This window comes from Camelina sativa, chromosome 10 (genome assembly GCF_030686135.1).
Source record: "Camelina sativa cultivar CO46 ecotype springtype chromosome 10, ASM3068613v1".
In the NCBI taxonomy this organism is placed as follows: Eukaryota; Viridiplantae; Streptophyta; class Magnoliopsida; order Brassicales; family Brassicaceae; genus Camelina; species Camelina sativa.
The window spans coordinates 36105-53919 of record NC_141889.1 but is presented as its reverse complement, the minus strand read 5'-3'; the positions used below and the strand labels follow the sequence as shown (position 1 = coordinate 53919).

At 42.6% G+C, this 17815-nt stretch overlaps 8 protein-coding genes across 14 annotated transcripts in view; 5 read left to right on the top strand and 3 right to left on the bottom strand.

Annotated features, from left to right (window-relative positions):
* Positions 1-37: 37 nt before the first annotated feature.
* On the top strand, positions 38-3196 carry LOC147935678 (protein FAR1-RELATED SEQUENCE 5-like). The gene is made up of 2 exons (XM_087467972.1): positions 38-2732; positions 2959-3196. Exons 1-2 carry the CDS (start codon positions 528-530, stop codon positions 3130-3132), a joined length of 2379 nt encoding a protein of 792 aa, XP_087324098.1. The 5' UTR covers positions 38-527; the 3' UTR covers positions 3133-3196.
* On the bottom strand, positions 3144-6161 carry LOC104720726 (protein FAR1-RELATED SEQUENCE 9). Of its 4 annotated transcripts, none has more exons than XM_087467977.1 (3): positions 5276-6161; positions 3649-5131; positions 3144-3556 (listed from the first exon to the last, which is right to left on the bottom strand). In XM_087467977.1, the coding sequence occupies exons 2-3, from the start codon at positions 5104-5106 to the stop codon at positions 3389-3391; spliced, it is 1626 nt and encodes a 541-aa protein (XP_087324103.1). In that variant the 5' UTR covers positions 5107-5131; positions 5276-6161; the 3' UTR covers positions 3144-3388. The 4 variants fall into 4 exon arrangements, with proteins under 4 accessions (XP_087324103.1, XP_087324105.1, XP_087324106.1 ...); XM_087467979.1 differs by having other exon boundaries at positions 3649-5144; positions 5276-5460; XM_087467980.1 differs by having other exon boundaries at positions 3144-3547; positions 5276-5441.
* Positions 5583-7535, bottom strand: LOC147935677 (transcription termination factor MTERF6, chloroplastic/mitochondrial). The gene is made up of 3 exons (XM_087467983.1): positions 7472-7535; positions 6374-7383; positions 5583-6161 (listed from the first exon to the last, which is right to left on the bottom strand). Exons 2-3 carry the CDS (start codon positions 7361-7363, stop codon positions 6129-6131), a joined length of 1023 nt encoding a protein of 340 aa, XP_087324109.1. The 5' UTR covers positions 7364-7383; positions 7472-7535; the 3' UTR covers positions 5583-6128.
* The window catches only part of LOC104773700 (protein FAR1-RELATED SEQUENCE 9), a 34923-nt gene continuing 23328 nt past the window's right edge, over positions 6221-17815 (bottom strand). For all 3 annotated transcript variants that reach the window (XR_015567787.1, XR_015567788.1, XR_015567789.1), the window contains exon 4: positions 6221-6274. The gene's annotated coding sequence lies outside the window, so the exon portion shown is untranslated. The remainder of the gene's footprint in view (positions 6275-17815) is intronic.
* On the top strand, positions 7692-8871 carry LOC147935676 (pentatricopeptide repeat-containing protein At4g38150-like). Its single transcript, XM_087467984.1, has one exon. It carries the CDS (start codon positions 7692-7694, stop codon positions 8586-8588), a length of 897 nt encoding a protein of 298 aa, XP_087324110.1. The 3' UTR covers positions 8589-8871.
* LOC104720729 (RING-H2 finger protein ATL18) lies at positions 9571-10229 on the top strand. The gene has a single exon (XM_019232543.2). It carries the CDS (start codon positions 9698-9700, stop codon positions 10136-10138), a length of 441 nt encoding a protein of 146 aa, XP_019088088.2. The 5' UTR covers positions 9571-9697; the 3' UTR covers positions 10139-10229.
* LOC147935675 (histone deacetylase 19-like) lies at positions 10499-13778 on the top strand. The gene is made up of 8 exons (XM_087469113.1): positions 10499-10771; positions 11004-11536; positions 11662-12102; positions 12215-12445; positions 12701-12771; positions 12856-12913; positions 13370-13441; positions 13512-13778. The coding sequence occupies exons 2-8, from the start codon at positions 11009-11011 to the stop codon at positions 13611-13613; spliced, it is 1503 nt and encodes a 500-aa protein (XP_087325239.1). The 5' UTR covers positions 10499-10771; positions 11004-11008; the 3' UTR covers positions 13614-13778.
* LOC147935674 (uncharacterized) lies at positions 14393-17718 on the top strand. Of its 2 annotated transcripts, XM_087468372.1 has the most exons (12): positions 14393-14768; positions 14859-15034; positions 15110-15389; positions 15468-15535; positions 15670-15739; positions 15860-16234; positions 16330-16409; positions 16491-16542; positions 16710-16863; positions 16967-17054; positions 17320-17422; positions 17599-17718. In XM_087468372.1, the coding sequence occupies exons 1-12, from the start codon at positions 14502-14504 to the stop codon at positions 17680-17682; spliced, it is 1797 nt and encodes a 598-aa protein (XP_087324498.1). In that variant the 5' UTR covers positions 14393-14501; the 3' UTR covers positions 17683-17718. The 2 variants fall into 2 exon arrangements, 1 of the variants encoding a protein (XP_087324498.1); XR_015568162.1 differs by lacking the exon at positions 17599-17718 and having other exon boundaries at positions 16783-16863; positions 17320-17370.

The following is a 17815-nucleotide window of genomic DNA, read 5'->3' as shown; positions in this document are numbered from 1 at the left end:
TTCTAACTTTTTCTTCTTTCACAACTGGATATAAATAAAACAACATTATATATAGTAGTGAAACAACAATACGGAAAGGCCCTGAGAACGGGCCGCGCAAAAGAAGGTGGGCCTCATAAAGTGAATGACGAAATGGGCCTTGCTTAATAGAAAAAAGAAAAGGGGGCAAAGTTTTAGGAAGCACCAGCCAGCGTCTCTCCCGACGACGACTCTCTCTCGGTGTCTTCTTCCTCCTCCTCCTCCACTGTTCGACCTTCTTCGTCTCTCTTCATCGTTTCTTATCACTCCCGCCTCAAAAAAAAAAAAATCTATTATAATCAGCTTCCCCCTTTCTCTTGGTTTCTGCTTTCTCCCCTGTAAAAGCGACGAACGCGTTCGTTTCCAGTCCCATCTCTGCTTGAAATCAAATCACGACACCGTTTAAGGGACTGTAAGTGGGTTTATGCGTTTTCCATATCCGCCTGCCTGCCTGCCTGTGGACATTAATAATAGATAAATAAAAACCTTGTTCTTCTATCCCATTCCTGATGATGGATAATGAAGTGCTCGACTTCGATATTGGTGTCAGAGTTAGTAGTGGGGGAGATGTTGATGACGACGCTATTGATATTGACCACCATGGTCTCGACGACGATGATATGCTCGACAGCCCAATTATGCCTTGTGGTATCTCTCTCGGCAATTCCGGAAATTACTTTCCCAATCAGGAGGAGCAGCCGGATCTCGAGCCTTATGATGGTCTTGAGTTCGAGTCCGAAGAAGCTGCCAAGGCTTTCTACAACTCGTATGCCCGTCGCATCGGCTTTAGTACCCGTGTCAGTTCCTCCCGCCGCTCCCGCCGAGATGGAGCCATCATCCAGAGGCAATTTGTTTGTGCCAAGGAAGGTTTCAGGAATATGAACGAGAAGCGCACCAAGGACAGGGAGATCAAGCGCCCCAGGACCATCACTAGAGTCGGTTGCAAAGCCTCCCTCTCTGTTAAGATGCACGACTCTGGTAAATGGCTCGTCTCTGGCTTTGTCAAAGAGCACAACCATGACCTCGTTCCTCCCGACCAAGTCCACTGTCTCCGCTCCCACAGGCAAATCTCTGGCCCAGCCAAGACCTTGATTGACACGCTTCAAGCTGCAGGTATGGGCCCCCGCAGGATTATGTCCGCCCTCATCAAAGAGTACGGTGGCATCAGCAAGGTTGGCTTCACCGAAGTCGACTGTAGGAATTATATGAGGAACAATCGGCAGAAGAGCATAGAAGGAGATATTCAGCTTCTTCTTGACTACTTGCGGCAGATGAATGCCGACAACCCTAACTTCTTTTACGCTCTTCAGGGAGGAACCACCGAAGATGATCACTCTGTGGGTAATGTCTTCTGGGCTGATCCTAAAGCTAGAACGGATTTTGCTTACTTTGGGGATACTGTCACTTTTGATACCACCTACAGGTCCAACAGGTACCGTTTGCCTTTCGCACCCTTCACTGGTGTTAACCACCATGGCCAACCCATTCTTTTCGGCTGTGCCTTTATCATTAACGAAACCGAGGCTTCCTTTGTATGGCTTTTCAATACATGGCTTGCGGCAATGTCCGCCCACCCTCCTGTCTCAATCACCACCGATCATGATGCTGTTATACGTGCAGCCATCATGCAGGTTTTCCCTGCCGCCCGCCATCGCTTTTGCAAATGGCATATTTTCAAGAAGTGTCAAGAGAAGTTGTCGCATGTCTTCCTCACGCATCCTTTTTTTGAGTCTGATTTCGACAAATGTGTCAATCTGACAGATACCCTTGAGGATTTTGAATCATGTTGGTTTTCACTTCTTGACAAGTATGAGCTACGCGATCATGACTGGCTACAAGCATTGTACTCCGATCGCCGGCAGTGGGTCCCAGTTTATCTCCGTGATACCTTTTTTGCCGAAATGTCCTTAGCGCAGCGTAGTGACAGTATCAATTCGTATTTTGATGGTTACATCAACGCTTCAACCAATCTAAGCCAGTTCTTTAAGCTGTACGAAAAAGCCTTGGAGAGTCGTCTCGAGAAAGAAGTTAAAGCAGACTATGATACTATGAACTCACCTCCTGTTCTCAAGACTCCATCTCCAATGGAGAAGCAGGCGTCTGACCTTTATACAAGGAAATTGTTTATCAGATTTCAGGAAGAACTAGTTGGAACCCTGACTTTTATGGCATCCAAAGCTCACGATGATGGGGATCTTGTTACCTATACGGTTGCGAAATATGGAGAGGCTCACAAGGCTCATTTCATCAAGTTCAACGTTTTGGAGATGAGAGCAAATTGCAGTTGCCAGATGTTTGAGTTCTCTGGCATCATTTGCAGACATATATTGGCAGTCTTCCGGGTCACCAATCTCCTTACGCTTCCACCTTACTACATCCTAAAACGATGGACCAGAAATGCCAAAAGCAGCGTCATATTTGATGATTATAATTTGCATGCCTATGCTAATTACCTGGAGTCTCATACCGTCCGATACAACACCTTACGCCACAAAGCATCTAATTTTCTGCAAGAAGCAGGCAAATCTCTTTATACTTGTGATGTTGCAGTAGTTGCTCTGCAAGAAGCTGCCAAGACTGTGTCCCTAGCGATGAATAAGGAAGTTAGAAGAACTATGGCGAACGGGCACTTTAAAGAGACTTCTTTTGTAACTGATGGAAAACGCATGTGTTGCAATGATGACTGTCAGCAAGAAGTGCCGGCTCAGCCTGAGGTGAGGTTCATTTTATTTTCATACTTGCATTCTTTGGATAAAAATTAAATATTAATCAAGTTTGTTGCTCTATAAACGTTGCACATCTAAAGTATCGTTTGTTCTGCTTTTGCCACATTGTGAACATGTACCGTGCAATCTCCCATAAATCTGCAAGGTCCTCAGTTTTTGCTATGTGCTTCTACTGCTGACCAATTGCATCACCATATTTCCTCCCACTTTGCAGGACGAAATGGACAAGAAGATTAATCAACTCAGAAACGAGCTGGAATTAGCAAACAAGAAATGTGAAGCTTACAGGACTAACCTACTTTCAGTTTTGAAAGAAATGGATGATCAAAAGTTGCAAGTGTCCATCAAAGTGCAGAACATTAAAATTAGCTTGAAGGATAATCTGTGAAATAAGTGACGTGTTCCAACTGCTATTCTCATCTATTAATTAAATTATTTGGCTTTTCATATGATTGCTCATTGTACAATATCTTAGCGTTTTTGAAAAAGGGACCCAATTTTCAGGATTTCCCTATTACACAGTAGCCTTTGCAATAAGTACTCCCAATCATTTCATAATGAGTAAGAGACGAAGTTGATTCCCATAAATGTTCGCAATACCAACCAGCATATGATTGTGATGTTATGTATCCAGCAGGTAGCACTCACTCTTTCAAGCTTAGTCTAGCATTTTGTACCTTGAGGGAAAGCTGAAACTTCTGTTCTTCCATATCTCTCAAAATAGACAGCAGGTTTGCTCGATAAACTTCGCATCGCTGGCCTGTCCTCTCCAATTCAGTTGTCAGTTCAAGTATTGTCCTCTCCTTTTCACCCTACATTGGATAAGCACTTATTCCCAAGGAACAGAGGATATAAATGTCATAAAACTATCGAGTACCACCAATAGATAGTTACATTCGCTTACCCCTGGAAGATTCATTGCACTTGTAGTTTCTCGAGCTTCCTCAGACGGGTATGGATCGCCGTTGGGAAGTGTAGTTCCAGGTGTTGCTCCTCTAAATTTGTTACTTGCAGCAACAACCTTCTTGGCAGCTTCATCCAAGGCATCCATCGCAACTTTATAAATCTGAATAGATTTGGCACCCTCCTCCACATACTTGGTTGCTTCTTGGCGTAGATTGTTGTAGCAGACGGTTAAAGATTCTTGACAACTGTTTGAAAACTCGGGTTGTTCCTCACTGCCTCTAGTCTTTGCTGATTTGGTCCATCGCCTCAGCAGATACCGAGATGGAAGAGTAGAAACGTTATTGGCCCTGAAGACCGCCAATATGTGTCTACAAATAATCCCTGAATACTCAAACATTTGACAGCTGCAAATAGCTTTCACCTCAAGAGCGTCAAAATTGACCGTATGACCTTTGTGAACTTCTCCGAACTTAGCCACACGGTAAGTGGTGTGAGTTCCTGAATCACTAATCCTACTTGCAGGATTTGCAAGGGTCTCAACAAACTCGTCCTGGAACTTGTTGAACGCTGCCCTTGTATACAGGCTAGCAGCTTGCTTTTCCATGGGAGAGGGAGTTTTCATAACTGGAGTAGAGTGAATTGCTTCATAATCTGCTTTCAGTTCTTTCTCACGCCAGCTATCAATTGCTTTATCATGCTGTTGTATGAGCGTTTGCATCGTAGTTGATGCATCTACAAACCCTTGGAAGAATGAGTTCAGACTGCTGCTCCCTTCATTTGTAGACAGCACCCCATAAAAGGCGTCTCGGATGAAGACACGGACCCATTGTTGCCTAGCATTATAAATGGACTGGAGCCAGTCGTTATCCTGTAGATAATATCTTCTGACGATAATGTCCCAAGATGCCTCAAACTCGGCAGCCGTTTCTGTCTCAGTAACGCAGTTTATAAATTCGGATTCAAAGCTAGGATGAGACTGATAGAGGTGAGCAAGTTTCTCCTCAGTTTCCTTGAAGATGAGGGGCTGGCTGAAACGAAGGCGGGTCTGACAGAAAACTTGAGAAACAGCAACCTGTATCAGCCGATCTGGTTCAACTGTAATAGAAGGAGGAGGGGGAGCAGACATTGCTTGAAGCCAAGTATGGAAAAGCCAAGCAAAGGAGGACTCAGACTCGTTGAGAATGAGAGCACAACCAAAAAGAAGAGGCTGCCCATGATGGTTAAACCCGGTGAAGGCAGCAAATGGCACTTGATACCTCTTACCCCTCCTGTACATGGTGTCAAAAACTACGGTATCACCAAAGTAGGTGTAATTCAACCTGCAAGTTGGATCCGCCCAAAATACATTCCCACAGTCGTCCTCCATTGCGTACAAGAAACCAGGATTCTCGAGCTGCCTACGTTTCAGATAGTTCAATACATGCTCGACCCCGCTTCCCAGGGTCCTCTCGCTCATCCTTACTTGCTCCTTATCCCTGCCACTATCAACAACAACTTTTAATCCTAAATTGGTAAGTCCTGGGTATCACAAGGAACAACGTTTGAAACTTGCAGAAGCGAATGAAAAATCAATACTGGAAAGAGAGAGAGAGAGAGAGAGAGAGAGAGAGAGAGAGAGTTGATACCTGCGATTATAAACAAGATATCTTCAATCCCTCTTCCGGTTTTGGCAAAGGTTACAACCCACTTTAAAAGTTAAAACCCTAAGCTTGTACTGTAGTAACTGATAACTGAATCAATGGCTTCCGCGACCGGACGGAGTTTAGTACTCTTGTCTCTTGCTGTGTTGGATCCAAACTCGGTGATGGACGGTTTTGTCAAAAAATCTAAAACGGCAAGCAGTTTATAGGAAACCAAAGTAGCGACTTTGTAGGCAGGCCTGGTCCTTTAACTTTGGGCCCTTTAGTAAAATTGATATTTGGGCTCTCAGACTTGAAAAGTATTTTTTTGTTGAGTCGGCCGATCCAAAGGGGGAAAAGAGAATAATAATACGATTACTACAAACGTGAAAAGGAGCATTCGAAGCAACAAGAATTTCAAGTTTGACCTTCACAAAATCTGGTTGTCAGAATGAATGTTCGTGACATCCAAAAGAGAGCATAGTGGATTTCGCTTGACGGCCCTCTCCAATTCTATATGACAGGATCGACCACCATACTTGTGCAATTGTTCACAACATTATTTTGATACTCTGTAATAGTGAAGATCAAGAAACAGATGTCTATGCTTTTTCACCTTCCCATACTTTCAGCAATCTGGTCGACTGCATTGAGCTGCGTGCAGCATATTCTGTTCTGCAGTTATGTTAAGCTATGCAGATTCCTATTTTGTTTGTCAGGTGCTGCAAGAATCACAAGCCAAGAATGACACTGACTTATCCAACAACATTATATATCAAACTTTAATCCTCGCTAGACCAATCATCATCATATTAATATCAGACTACACGCTTTTTCGCTTAAAGAAGATCATCAAAGGTCACGGAGTCTGGTTTTGATTGCAGTTGGATACCTGAAAACAAGGGGACAACACTCTATGGATTCATAAGAAAAGTGTTGGAATCGATGATATCTGGAAAACACTCTATTGATATCACAACCAGTGAAGTGAAATTCGAGCACAAGCTGAACATAGGTTACAGAGAGATAGAGAGAGAGAGAGAGCCTGATGAAGGGGAAAACTAGAGAGAGATAAAGCTAAAGGCTTGCATAGGATGCAGTTACCTCTGAAAAGCCAAACTTGTCATGAAATTTCTTTGTGCTACAGTCGAGCATTTCTCTAAGGCTGCAGACAATGTTGTTCCTTTTGACAAGTTTAAACCGTGATTCTACCTTCTTCTTTAATCCATGGTGAAAGAATTCAGGATAAGAAGCCACTTCATCAATGCCTCTTCCCATCACCTGGACTAGGAATCTGATCCTAGGTTGTAGTGAATTCTTAATACTCTTAATCAAAATAGGGGGATAACCAGACACCATGATTGCTATCTGGGCATCTCCAAACCCACACTCCCTCAGATAATCATAATTTGGTTTGAGAACCTTGGTAACGTCTCTGCACACAAGTTGTGGAAAATTCATGACCACCGACTGGATGCCATCCTCAGTGAGACCAACGGAAGATTTCAAGAAATCAGTGGTAGGCCGCAACCTCTTATCAACACTATACCCCATAAGAAATGGGTGCTTGACAAGGACTTTGCCGATCATCCCATCTTGGTCAAGGCCAAGACTAGCAAGAAAGCTGACCATCACTGTGAGCTTGGTGTCGATGCTGTAGCTGATAAGCCTCGGGTTGAAAAGTATCATTTTGCCAAGTTGAGTCTCAGGCACACCCAAGGCTTGAAAAAAAGCAAGAAGGGGACAGAGTTTCTCTTCCAGGCTGTGAGAGAGTATTGGAGGAAATTTGGTAATGGCGGAAGCAACTTCCCGAGGATTCCTTGCTAGACTGGAGAGGCACTCGACCATGGGAATGAGCCTCTCATCGAGGCGTAAAGTAAGGATTTTGGGGCATCGGGAGACGATGTAAGGGAGTTTTCTCTCCTGGATACCAACGATGTTTCTCAGGTAGTCCCAGTTCTCAGATGCCACTTCGCTTTGGGCCTTGTCCAACTGCTTGCACTTTCTCAACATCTTGTCGATGCTCGGATCATCGAAACCTTTGTCCCTGAAGAACCACATGATACTGCTGCTGCTGGTATTTGTGACCTCCATTTGAAAGACGCCGCCACTGACTACAACCAAATAACAAATTCTGCTTATTAAGTAGAGTCATGTAGAGAGGAATTTACCTTGGCCAAGGTAGTAGTAGAGAGGAATTACCTTTCTTTCCGCCTATCCAATTGAACTGAGAGAGAGAGAGAGAGTGATAGAGAAGCTTATCCACAGAGGTGTTCCCAGGAGGAGCGGTGTCTTTCTTTATACCCTTTACAGAGTAAATGACTATTATATCCCTCAAGTCAAGCCTTCGTTTCTAACTAAACCCTTCCCTTCCTCCTCCGGTCAAAAAAACCCTAATTTTTCGAATCAGCGGCAGAGAACGATGATGCCCTCCTCGAAAGCCGTCGTCTTTGCTAGTCAGATGGCGAAGAAGATTCGTGTTACGACGCCGTCGATGTCCGCAACACGCTTTTTGTCAAATGGTCAAGAACAGGAGCAGAACTCTCCAGAGCCTTTACCCAACAGACCCTTGCGAGGGGAGAGATCCTCCACCAACTCTCATAGAGATCCTCCACCCGCCAGACAAGCCCACAACCTTGGAAAGGGTGATAATAATACTCTGTCTGACCATGGCTTCCTCGAGCAGTTCAAACTCGGAGTCAATCAGGAACCCCCCAAAACGGAACAAAACCCCCAGGAAGAAACAAGCCTGCCTGAAGATTCCGATGAGATCTTCCAGAAGATGAAGGAAGGAGGTCTCATTCCTAACGCCGTCGCCATGCTTGACGGCCTCTGCAAAGATGGGCTTGTACAGGAGGCCATGAAGCTTTTCGGGTTGATGCGTGACAAGGGTACAATCCCTGAGGTCGTTATCTACACTGCTGTCGTCGAGGGCTTTTGCAAGGCTCATAAAATTGAGGACGCTAAGAGGATTTTCAGGAAAATGCAGACCAATGGGATCTCCCCAAATGCCTTCAGTTATGGTGTCTTGGTTCAGGGATTGTATACTTGCAACATGCTAGATGATGCTGTTTCTCTCTGTGGTGAGATGCTCGACGCTGGTCACTCTCCCAACGTCCCCACTTTCGTTGGATTGGTTGATGCATTGTGCAGAGAAATGGGCGTCGAACAAGCTCAGTTGGCTATCGATGGATTTAACCAAAAAGGATTTGCTGTTAATGCTAAGGCTGTCAAGGAGTTCATGGACAAAAGGGCCCCCTTTCCGTCTTTGGCTTGGGAAGCCATATTCAAGAAGAAACCAGTCGAGAAAACCTTCTGATTGTCCTATCACTTACGCACTGCTTTTATTTAGGTATGCCGTCTCCATAAAAAATGTTTTCTTTACTTGTAATAACAAGCTTGGAAGAGATAATCAATCTGCGAGTTTCCTACTTCAACTTGTGAGTGTTTTCCATTTTGCTTGGAGTCTGATATCAAGTCTTCTCCTTTGTCTTCTAAAAAGTGTACTTGTAGATGTAATTCATAGATTGAGCCCCCCCTATTCATGCCAAGGGTCATTGCCTGTTTTCATGCATTCTAATACTAATTGCAAGTTCAATGAATAAGATGCTTGAGTGAGAAGAGTGGTAGATTTAGCATTTTCTTGGTGGCATAAGGTGTCAAATTATGCTTGAGGTTTATCAGTCAATTTTGTTGTGACTGTTGCAATGATACTGTGAACAATGGTGATCCTCTCATATCTGAGACTGGGACACTAGGCATAAAACTACATTATTCTCCAAAGGTACTGCTGATCTGAGGTTCCGGACTGTATTGAATACAAATCTGGTACAGCAAAATGCTTGGAGTCAACATTAAAATAGTTTTATGATTCACTCGGAGATCTTTACTTGATTTGGTCGGCTGTACTATATTCGTGGACGCAAAGTCAAGGCCTGTTTTGGTGGAAGAATGACTTCTTGCTTTTAATATATACTATACATAGGCGTGCCCTTGAGTCTTGACTATGTTAAGTGATGATTCCGAGGTTTAAGGGATGAAGGTGAGTTGGATGGGTGGTGATTTCAATGCCATCTTTTGTTCGTTTTGGCGTCATGTGATTCTTGCATTGTTTATTTGTTTTCTTTTCTCTTGTCATTAGTCATTACTATTATTATATGCAAGTATCAGGTAGTGCTTAGGATGGAAGCATGTGCGTCTCGTAAGTTGACCATAACCTCTCCAAGAGTTTTCTTGGAGTTGGGAGAATCGCTGACTTGATTAAAGAAAAACAACATCAAATGAATATAATAAGAGGTGGGAGGTGGGGTCGGCGCCGTCCCTACACTCTGCCGAATTCAAGGTTCGATGATCATCGCGGAGTTGATGATAACTAGTCTATAAAATAGAGGGAAGGAGTGAGGTAAAGAAGCAGAAAGCTGGAGTAAGATGATTTCATTGTTGTTTCCGCGGTCGCCTTTGTGCACAGCAGCCATAGTATTCTATACATGTGTATGCATTCCCTTGGGGAGGTTGAAGAAGAATGGTGGAGATGCCGAAGGGCATGATGATGACGGTTACCACCTAGTGGGAGTGATGTTTGGGGACAAGGAAGAGGAGGAGGAGGAAATTTGCTGCCCCATATGCCTTGTGAAGTTTGAGGCTGAGGATGTGGTGACCCATCTTCCCAGATGCGCTCATCTCTTCCATATGAATTGCATAGAACCTTGGCTTCTTCGTGGCCATCTCACTTGCCCGCTCTGCAGATCATTTGTATTGGCTCCAACTCCTCTTACCTGCAATGTCAATAATGCCTCCTCCTCGCCCACATTGTATCTTTCTATCTTCTTCTTTTTCTGCCTTTTTCTCCATCTACTTGGATACTTGTAGCCTACCTTCCTTGTTAAGTGTTAACCCACCCATTCATTATATATATATTGTTTGTCTTAGTTTCCAAGCAAATAATGCGTTGATATTTCCATCCCCTTTCCAATCAGCTTTATGAAAATATTGAACAAAAAAGAGAGAAAAAAAAAGCAATTGTTAATGTTAGTTTACCAGCCTTGCGTGCTGCTGCTCTTTACTCTGTTTTCCAGTTGATACGTTCCTCAGCGCGAGAACTGAACCATAATAACACAAGCCAAAACATAGTCGGCTCTCCAATGGGCCAGTTAATGGGCCTTATATTAAATCACAGCATATCAAAAGTGGGTCGGAGCCATAACAGATTAAAAACGGGCCTTTTTAAATGACTCGTTTCACATTAATAAAAAAGAGTAAAAATAAGGTCGGAAGAGAAGAAGAGTGTGTAGGCTACAAACATAGTTGTTGGTACACAGGGGAGGAGGCTCTCCCGACTGCGCCTTCCTTTGAACCTCTGAAACCAAAGTTTGTAAAGAGCTCTCTTCTCTTCTCTTCGGAAGGAAAGAAGAAGAAATCCACAGAGAGAGAGAGAGAGAGAGTCGCAGCCGACATTTCTCACTTCATATGACTGCGACTGTGATTACAACAAACCGTTGAAAGGTCAGTCTCTGTTCCTTGTCTGCGTTTTTCCAGTTTCCGTCAACTGTCTTGGGTTTTGATATCTATCCTCACTTGTTTTACCTTTCTCCTCTGCACATAAGATAAGATTTGATTTTCCGTAACGTAAATATTACTGTTGTCATTCGAATTGGCTCCGCTAGTATGCGGCTAGGGTTTAGTTATCATTTTTTTTTGTTCTTTCTAAGATTTAGTTTCATGGATCTGCGTGCAGAGAGAATGGATACTGGCGGCAATTCGCTGGCGTCCGGACCTGATGGTGTGAAGAGGAAAGTTTGCTATTTCTACGACCCTGAGGTTGGCAATTACTACTATGGCCAAGGTCACCCCATGAAGCCCCATCGCATCCGTATGACCCATGCCCTTCTCGCTCACTACGGTCTCCTCCAGCATATGCAGGTTCTTAAACCCTTCCCTGCCCGCGACCGCGACCTCTGCCGCTTCCACGCCGACGACTATGTCTCTTTTCTCCGCAGCATCACCCCTGAAACCCAGCAAGATCAGATTCGCCAGCTCAAGCGCTTCAATGTTGGTGAAGATTGTCCCGTCTTTGACGGCCTTTATTCCTTTTGCCAGACCTATGCTGGCGGCTCTGTTGGTGGCTCTGTCAAGCTTAACCATGGCCTCTGCGATATTGCCATCAACTGGGCTGGTGGTCTCCATCATGCTAAGAAGTGCGAGGCCTCTGGCTTTTGCTATGTCAATGATATCGTCCTAGCTATCCTAGAGCTCCTTAAGCAGCATGAGGTTTGTCTCCCGCACTATTATGATTTATGATACATGTCCTGGGAGGGATGGTTTTGTTCTGGTTTCTGATGAGTCTCTTCTTACTCTTCCTCTCTTCTTACTCTTCCTCTCTTGTTTGCTTACAGCGCGTTCTATATGTTGATATTGATATTCACCACGGTGATGGAGTGGAGGAGGCTTTTTATGCTACTGACAGGGTTATGACCGTCTCCTTCCATAAATTTGGGGACTACTTTCCCGGCACAGGTCATATACAGGATATAGGTCATGGAAACGGAAAGTACTATTCTCTCAATGTACCGCTGGATGATGGAATTGACGATGAGAGCTATCATCTGTTGTTCAAGCCCATCATGGGGAAAGTGATGGAAGTTTTCCGACCAGGTGCGGTGGTATTGCAATGCGGTGCTGATTCTTTGTCTGGTGATAGGTTGGGATGCTTTAATCTTTCCATCAAAGGTCATGCTGAGTGCGTCAAATTTATGAGATCATTCAATGTTCCCCTACTTCTCTTGGGTGGTGGTGGTTACACCATCCGAAATGTTGCCCGTTGCTGGTGCTACGAGGTACTTTCCCTCTCTTCATTATATTGCTGCTCTTGCTTTGCACTGAAATTTCCACATGTCTTTGGCGTTTGTTTTTCTTCGTATTTATTGCAACACAATCTTTATATTACAGACTGGAGTTGCACTTGGAGTTGAAGTTGAAGACAAGATGCCCGAGCATGAATATTATGAATACTTTGGTCCAGACTATACACTTCACGTTGCTCCGAGTAACATGGAAAATAAAAATTCTCGTCAGATGCTTGAAGAGATTCGCAATGACCTTCTCCACAATCTCTCTAAGCTTCAGCATGCTCCAAGTGTGCCATTTCAGGAAAGACCACCAGATACAGAGGCTCCCGAGGTATGTCTCTGGACCAAATCATTTGAAGTGTGTTGGCTCCTATATTTGTGTTACACATTCTTTCTTGCATTTCCTCATGGTCTTTGGTGAGTTTTTAAGTGTAACTACAGTTACAATAAGAATTTTCTAATTTAGTCAGCTGGGGTTGGTGAATAATGTTCACCCAGTTAGATATGTAGAATTATGCTTTGATGGATGACTCTGGTTGTTTACCAATGATATTGTTGTAAAGTACGCTTTTTCTGTAACTTATAGGTTGATGAAGACCAAGTAGATGGAGATAAAAGATGGGATCCAGATTCAGATATGGATGTAGATTATGACCGGTATGAAATATATATGTTTCCTCCTTTTTTTGGGGTTCCTTTCAGCGGTGTAAATTTTACTTAATTCGGCATCCCATTGTGCAGTAAACCTATACCAAGCAGAGTAAAAAGAGAAGCTGTTGAACCAGATACAAAGGACAAGGTACTACCGGATTATTTCTTATTCGTATCGAATGCTTAGACATTTAAAGTCATTAGTTCATCTAGGTTGACAGCATTTTTCAGTACTGAAACTTCTTTGCGCAGTGTGGCCAAAAAACATCACATACCTTTTCTCATCCCGGGACCCCAAAACCTAAAAATTCCAAGAATGAATCTTATTCTGACATTGAATTAGTTAATTTGAGCTGCCGATACAGTCACCGGAGGGTAGCGATGATAATTTAGCACAGGATCCAACGATTGACTTGATTAGAAAATGTGACCTTGCTAAGCTGAGCTGAACTAAATCATCCCTGCCTCTCAATTCCTAAACCGTCTCCTCTTGTTCCTGATCCAGACTCAATTGTCCTTAATTGTATATAGCCTATTAGTTCAGAATGCCATTTGTTCGGAAAGTTGAAGAAATTAATTTGTTAATCTTGACATGTTTGTGCAGGATGGACTGAAAGGAGTTACTGAGCGTGGCAAAGGTTGCGAGGTGGGGATAGATGAGAGTGGAAACACTAAGGTAAAAATGAAACAATAGACAGGGCTGAAAGGCTGGGAATGGTTTTCTGAAGTGGATAGTTTGATTGCAGGTTACAGGAGTAAACCCAGTGGAAATGGAGGAAACAAGTGTGAAAATGGAAGAGGAAGGAACAAACAAGGGTGGGGTTGACCAGGTGTTACCTAAAACATAAAAGGTGGAGCTTCTCATTGCGTAGTTTTCTGTTTCTCAAATGTTTTTAGTTGGTTTCTGGAGTTGTAGTACGCACTCCTGTGTTCTGAGGATTGAGCACGGACGATATGTATTATTCGTTACATAATGATGACAAGGCGAGATATTATTCTGTTTGCTATGTTTATTGATGTGCCTTAATCTGATTTGACCGAAGAAGAGATCTTCTTGTCATAAATCCTAATAGATATAACAAGCTAAAGAATTACGAGGGAACTTGTTCGTTGGTTAGTGATCCTGTGTTCTTTTCTTCTTCTTTCGTAATATATAGTTTTTGAACGTTGATCCGCATTGACGTATATGGTGAAGTTCACCGTTGAATCTTAAATTTAGTTGTTTTGCGATGCCCAATGGCTTCCAAGGTAACATACCGATTATCAAAACGGTATACCCCATACCAAAGCGGTAGGGAGTTACCAATCAAAACCATTATGTGATATTAGTACTATGTAGACGAGAAAGGCACTTCTCCTGTAGACTATTCATCTTGTAAACCACAGAAGCAAAGCAACCAGAAGCATAACTGCGGCTGATCTCTGCCATTACCAAGCTGCTCAATGTATGCTCTTATTACGCTATGGAAGATAATAATGTGTTTCTCTTCTGCTAGGAGAATGGGGTGGCAGAGTATGTCTGGTTTCTCCACTACACTCAAAGTCAATTGTCAAGTCATTGTGATTTATTGGAATCACACGACAATTTTAACAATTACGGGATTTCTAAAGATTAATTTGACAGAGAATAAAAATGTAAATATCTTGGTAATAATAGATTAGGCGAAAACTCTGGAACACGTTAATCTCTCTCTCTCTCGGGTCTCTCTCTCTCACCTTAACCCCGGAAGCTGAACATGTTCACGGCGGCAGCTTCGTCAAGCGCGGGAAGGTGGCGGACGGCGTTTCTCTCCCTCAGGGACGAAATTTTAACCACTCCACCGCCGCCGCTTCCTCTGTTGCTTCAGGATCTACTCTTCTCTCAATCCCATTCCCTTCTCTCTGCCGTCTCTCACCTCCCACCGCACGAGCTCACTTCTGATTGCTTGTTCCTGCTCGATTTGGTTTCAAAAGCTGATGATGGTCCTGACTGGATCCTTGTCTCTCGCCGTACTTGTCAACTGGTGCGTCGTCTCCTCCTCTCTCCTCCTTAATTTTGTTTTTTTAAACACTAATTGCCTTCAACTGAACATATATAATCAAATCAAATCCAGATTCACGATGTTTGTGCTCGTGTAATTTTGCAACTGAATTCTTCGACATGGCCGCTCCTTCTTCACTCTTTTGCTCGTGTCGTGGAGTTTCTTCTGCGCCAACCCATGCCTTCACCCTATTCCACTGCATATTTTTCCAGAATCGAGCCCGTGATCCAATGCTTCGAGACTTTAAGGTTATTATTACTCACTCTCTGGTTTGATTTTGTCTTGCTGCCATTGTTTTCGTAATCTCTCCCCTTTATTCCCAGACGTTTGGCCGCTATGTACCACAGAAATAGCTCCCATCCGGAGGAGAACATTCATCTAGTCAAGTTTCTCCTGCGCATAATTCCATTATTACACCAGGATTTAGTTTTATCGTATGGTTTCTCAAAACAAGACCCTCCTCCTACTTTAGATGTGGAAAATAATCTGCCTCAACATTATAGCTTATGGGAATCCATGGCTCTTGCCTTTGACATGTTTGGCAGAGCATTTTCTGTGTCTGAGTCTTTGTTTTCTACTGACGTCTGCCAATGCACGCTAGAGGTAATCATCCCCTTCACTGATAGATCCTCTTATTTCTCTAATATGCTTTGTTTCTCAAGTTGGTGCATCCTGATATAGGTTCTAAGGAAAGTTATGGACGTCTTAGCATCCAAGGGCCAGCTTGTCGAAGACCGGTTTATGTGGAGGTGCGTCTTAAGGGCTTTTCAATGATGCCTTTTTTTTTTTTTGGATCATACAATCTACTCCTCTTTTTTTTTCCTGGGTTATATTAGACTTGTCGTTCCTCTTGGGTAATCTTGATCTCATTTTTTTTCTGCAGGTTTTATTCATGCCTTTTAGACTGTGTGCACGAGGTCCTTACCAATATAAAATGTCCTGTTTCTGATCACGTAAGTGGGCTCTTGATAGCCTTTGCTCCTCCTCTTAGCTTTAGCTAAGAGTGATTTTCTGGTTTAACCCGCATATGCAAACTTTTATTCTTTGTTTGAGCAGAAGTTTTTATGTTGCAGGTCTCAAGTTTCATAGCGGCATTGAGACTGTTTTTCTGTTTTGGACTTACTGGCCCACCTCATTCTGATGTTGTTCAAAAAGATAAGCAATTAAATGTCAAGCTTTCCACATTGATTTCTGGAGTAAGTAAGAACGCCAAGAATACTCCTTATAGGCCACCCCACTTGCTCAAGAGGGATGATTTGAACACTAAGCAGCCAGTGTCCACTAAGCAGCCAGTGTCTTGTGACTGGCGGCGCCTGTCTCTTCATGATTCTGGTAATTCTGATGTTATATCATCAGATTCTGATTTTAGTGACAGTGACGCTTCCGTACGGGATTCTTATTGTTCCCAAAGCTCGAAGGTTAGAATAGCTGCGATAGTTTGCATACAGGTGAGTAACATTAATGTTCTATTTTTAGTTGGTTCTCATCTTCTACTTAACTTTCAGTGACAATTACTTATTCAATTTCTTTTTCTCCTGTAAAGGATCTTTGTCAGGCTGATTCAAAGTCATTTACCACTCAGTGGATGACTCTCTTTCCAACCAGTGATGTACTCAACCCAAGGTGGAAAATTTACCTACAAGATCTTTTGTCAACATATCGTAAAATTTTCTTGTCTCCTTAACTTTCCGAGATCATTTACAGGAAGTTTGAAGCTACTCTGATGACCTGCTTGCTTTTTGATCCTCATTTGAAGGTGGTTATTCTTGTCCCTTTTTTGATCACTGAGGCATGCTGTTCTCCATTTTTACCTTCTCAATATCTTTTGTGGTTCAGCGATTATAGCTAGAGATATTTTTCTAGCTCAACTTCGTGACTGCTGAATCCTGAGAACAATTTTTTGTTTTATTTTGCAATGTCTAGGTAAGGATTGCATCTGCGTCAGCTCTTGCCATCATGATGGATGGGCCTTCATCTATTTTCCTTCAAGTGGCAGAGTACAAGGAATCCACCAAATATGGATCGTTTATGCCCCTCTCCAATTCCCTTGGTCGAATATTAATGCAACTCCACACAGGTGCTTCAAAGATATTACTTTTCTTTTCCTTTATTATCTTCTTATTTGGCTATTACTTAATTTCTTCTTGACCAAGATTTTCATGCCTTTCATATGAGTGTAGGCATTCTACATTTGATTCACAGCGATACTCATGGTAGATTGTTGATTCAGCTGTTCAAGATCCTCTTGCTTCTGATATCAAGCACACCGTACGTACATTTCTTCTCTTTTATCTTGTCAGCTCCTCATAATTAATGATATAAAGTGTTGTATCTTTACAAAGGTCCGTTATCGAAAACCTTAAAAGCCCTTGATTATGATTTACCTTTCTGTAAGTGAGTTGCGAAAGCTTCATTTATATGTGTATAAGCCCAGCTCTGTTTAGCTGATGTTATTTCTTGTTAAAAATTGCAACTACTTTGGGATCTTGTATGAGATTTTCATTTGTTTTTTAATGTTTGTTATCATTTTCAGTTACTCGAGAATGCCAGGAGAATTGCTGCCAAAAGTTATAACGTCTCTGCATGCTAGGATCAATGAAGGGTTTCCTTTTAAAAATGATAAAACTGGTCTGCTGGTCAGTGCTTTATTTTCCTTATGTTGTTTTGTCTGTTTGCTGTCTTTGTTTATGATGGAGATATGAAGTCACGATTTCATATCTAGGCTTTCTGTCCTGGACTATCCTAGTTTCCATTAGCTAAAGTCATAGGATTTTAACTAATTTTAGTCACATATATAAATTTGTCGACTTAGGGAAGCAATAGGAGGAGAAATATATTGGTATTTCTCTGGACGGTACAAGCATTGAACAAGCGTCTAGAGTCGTGTTTTCATTAGCTTAAGTCATATGGTTGGTATGCTGAGCTGGGAATTCACGCTTTTAACTTGCTGAATTAATTATTTTTGAACCCAAGCATATTCTCTTAAAAATATTGGTCTTATGAATGCCATACCTATATTGACCTATTTT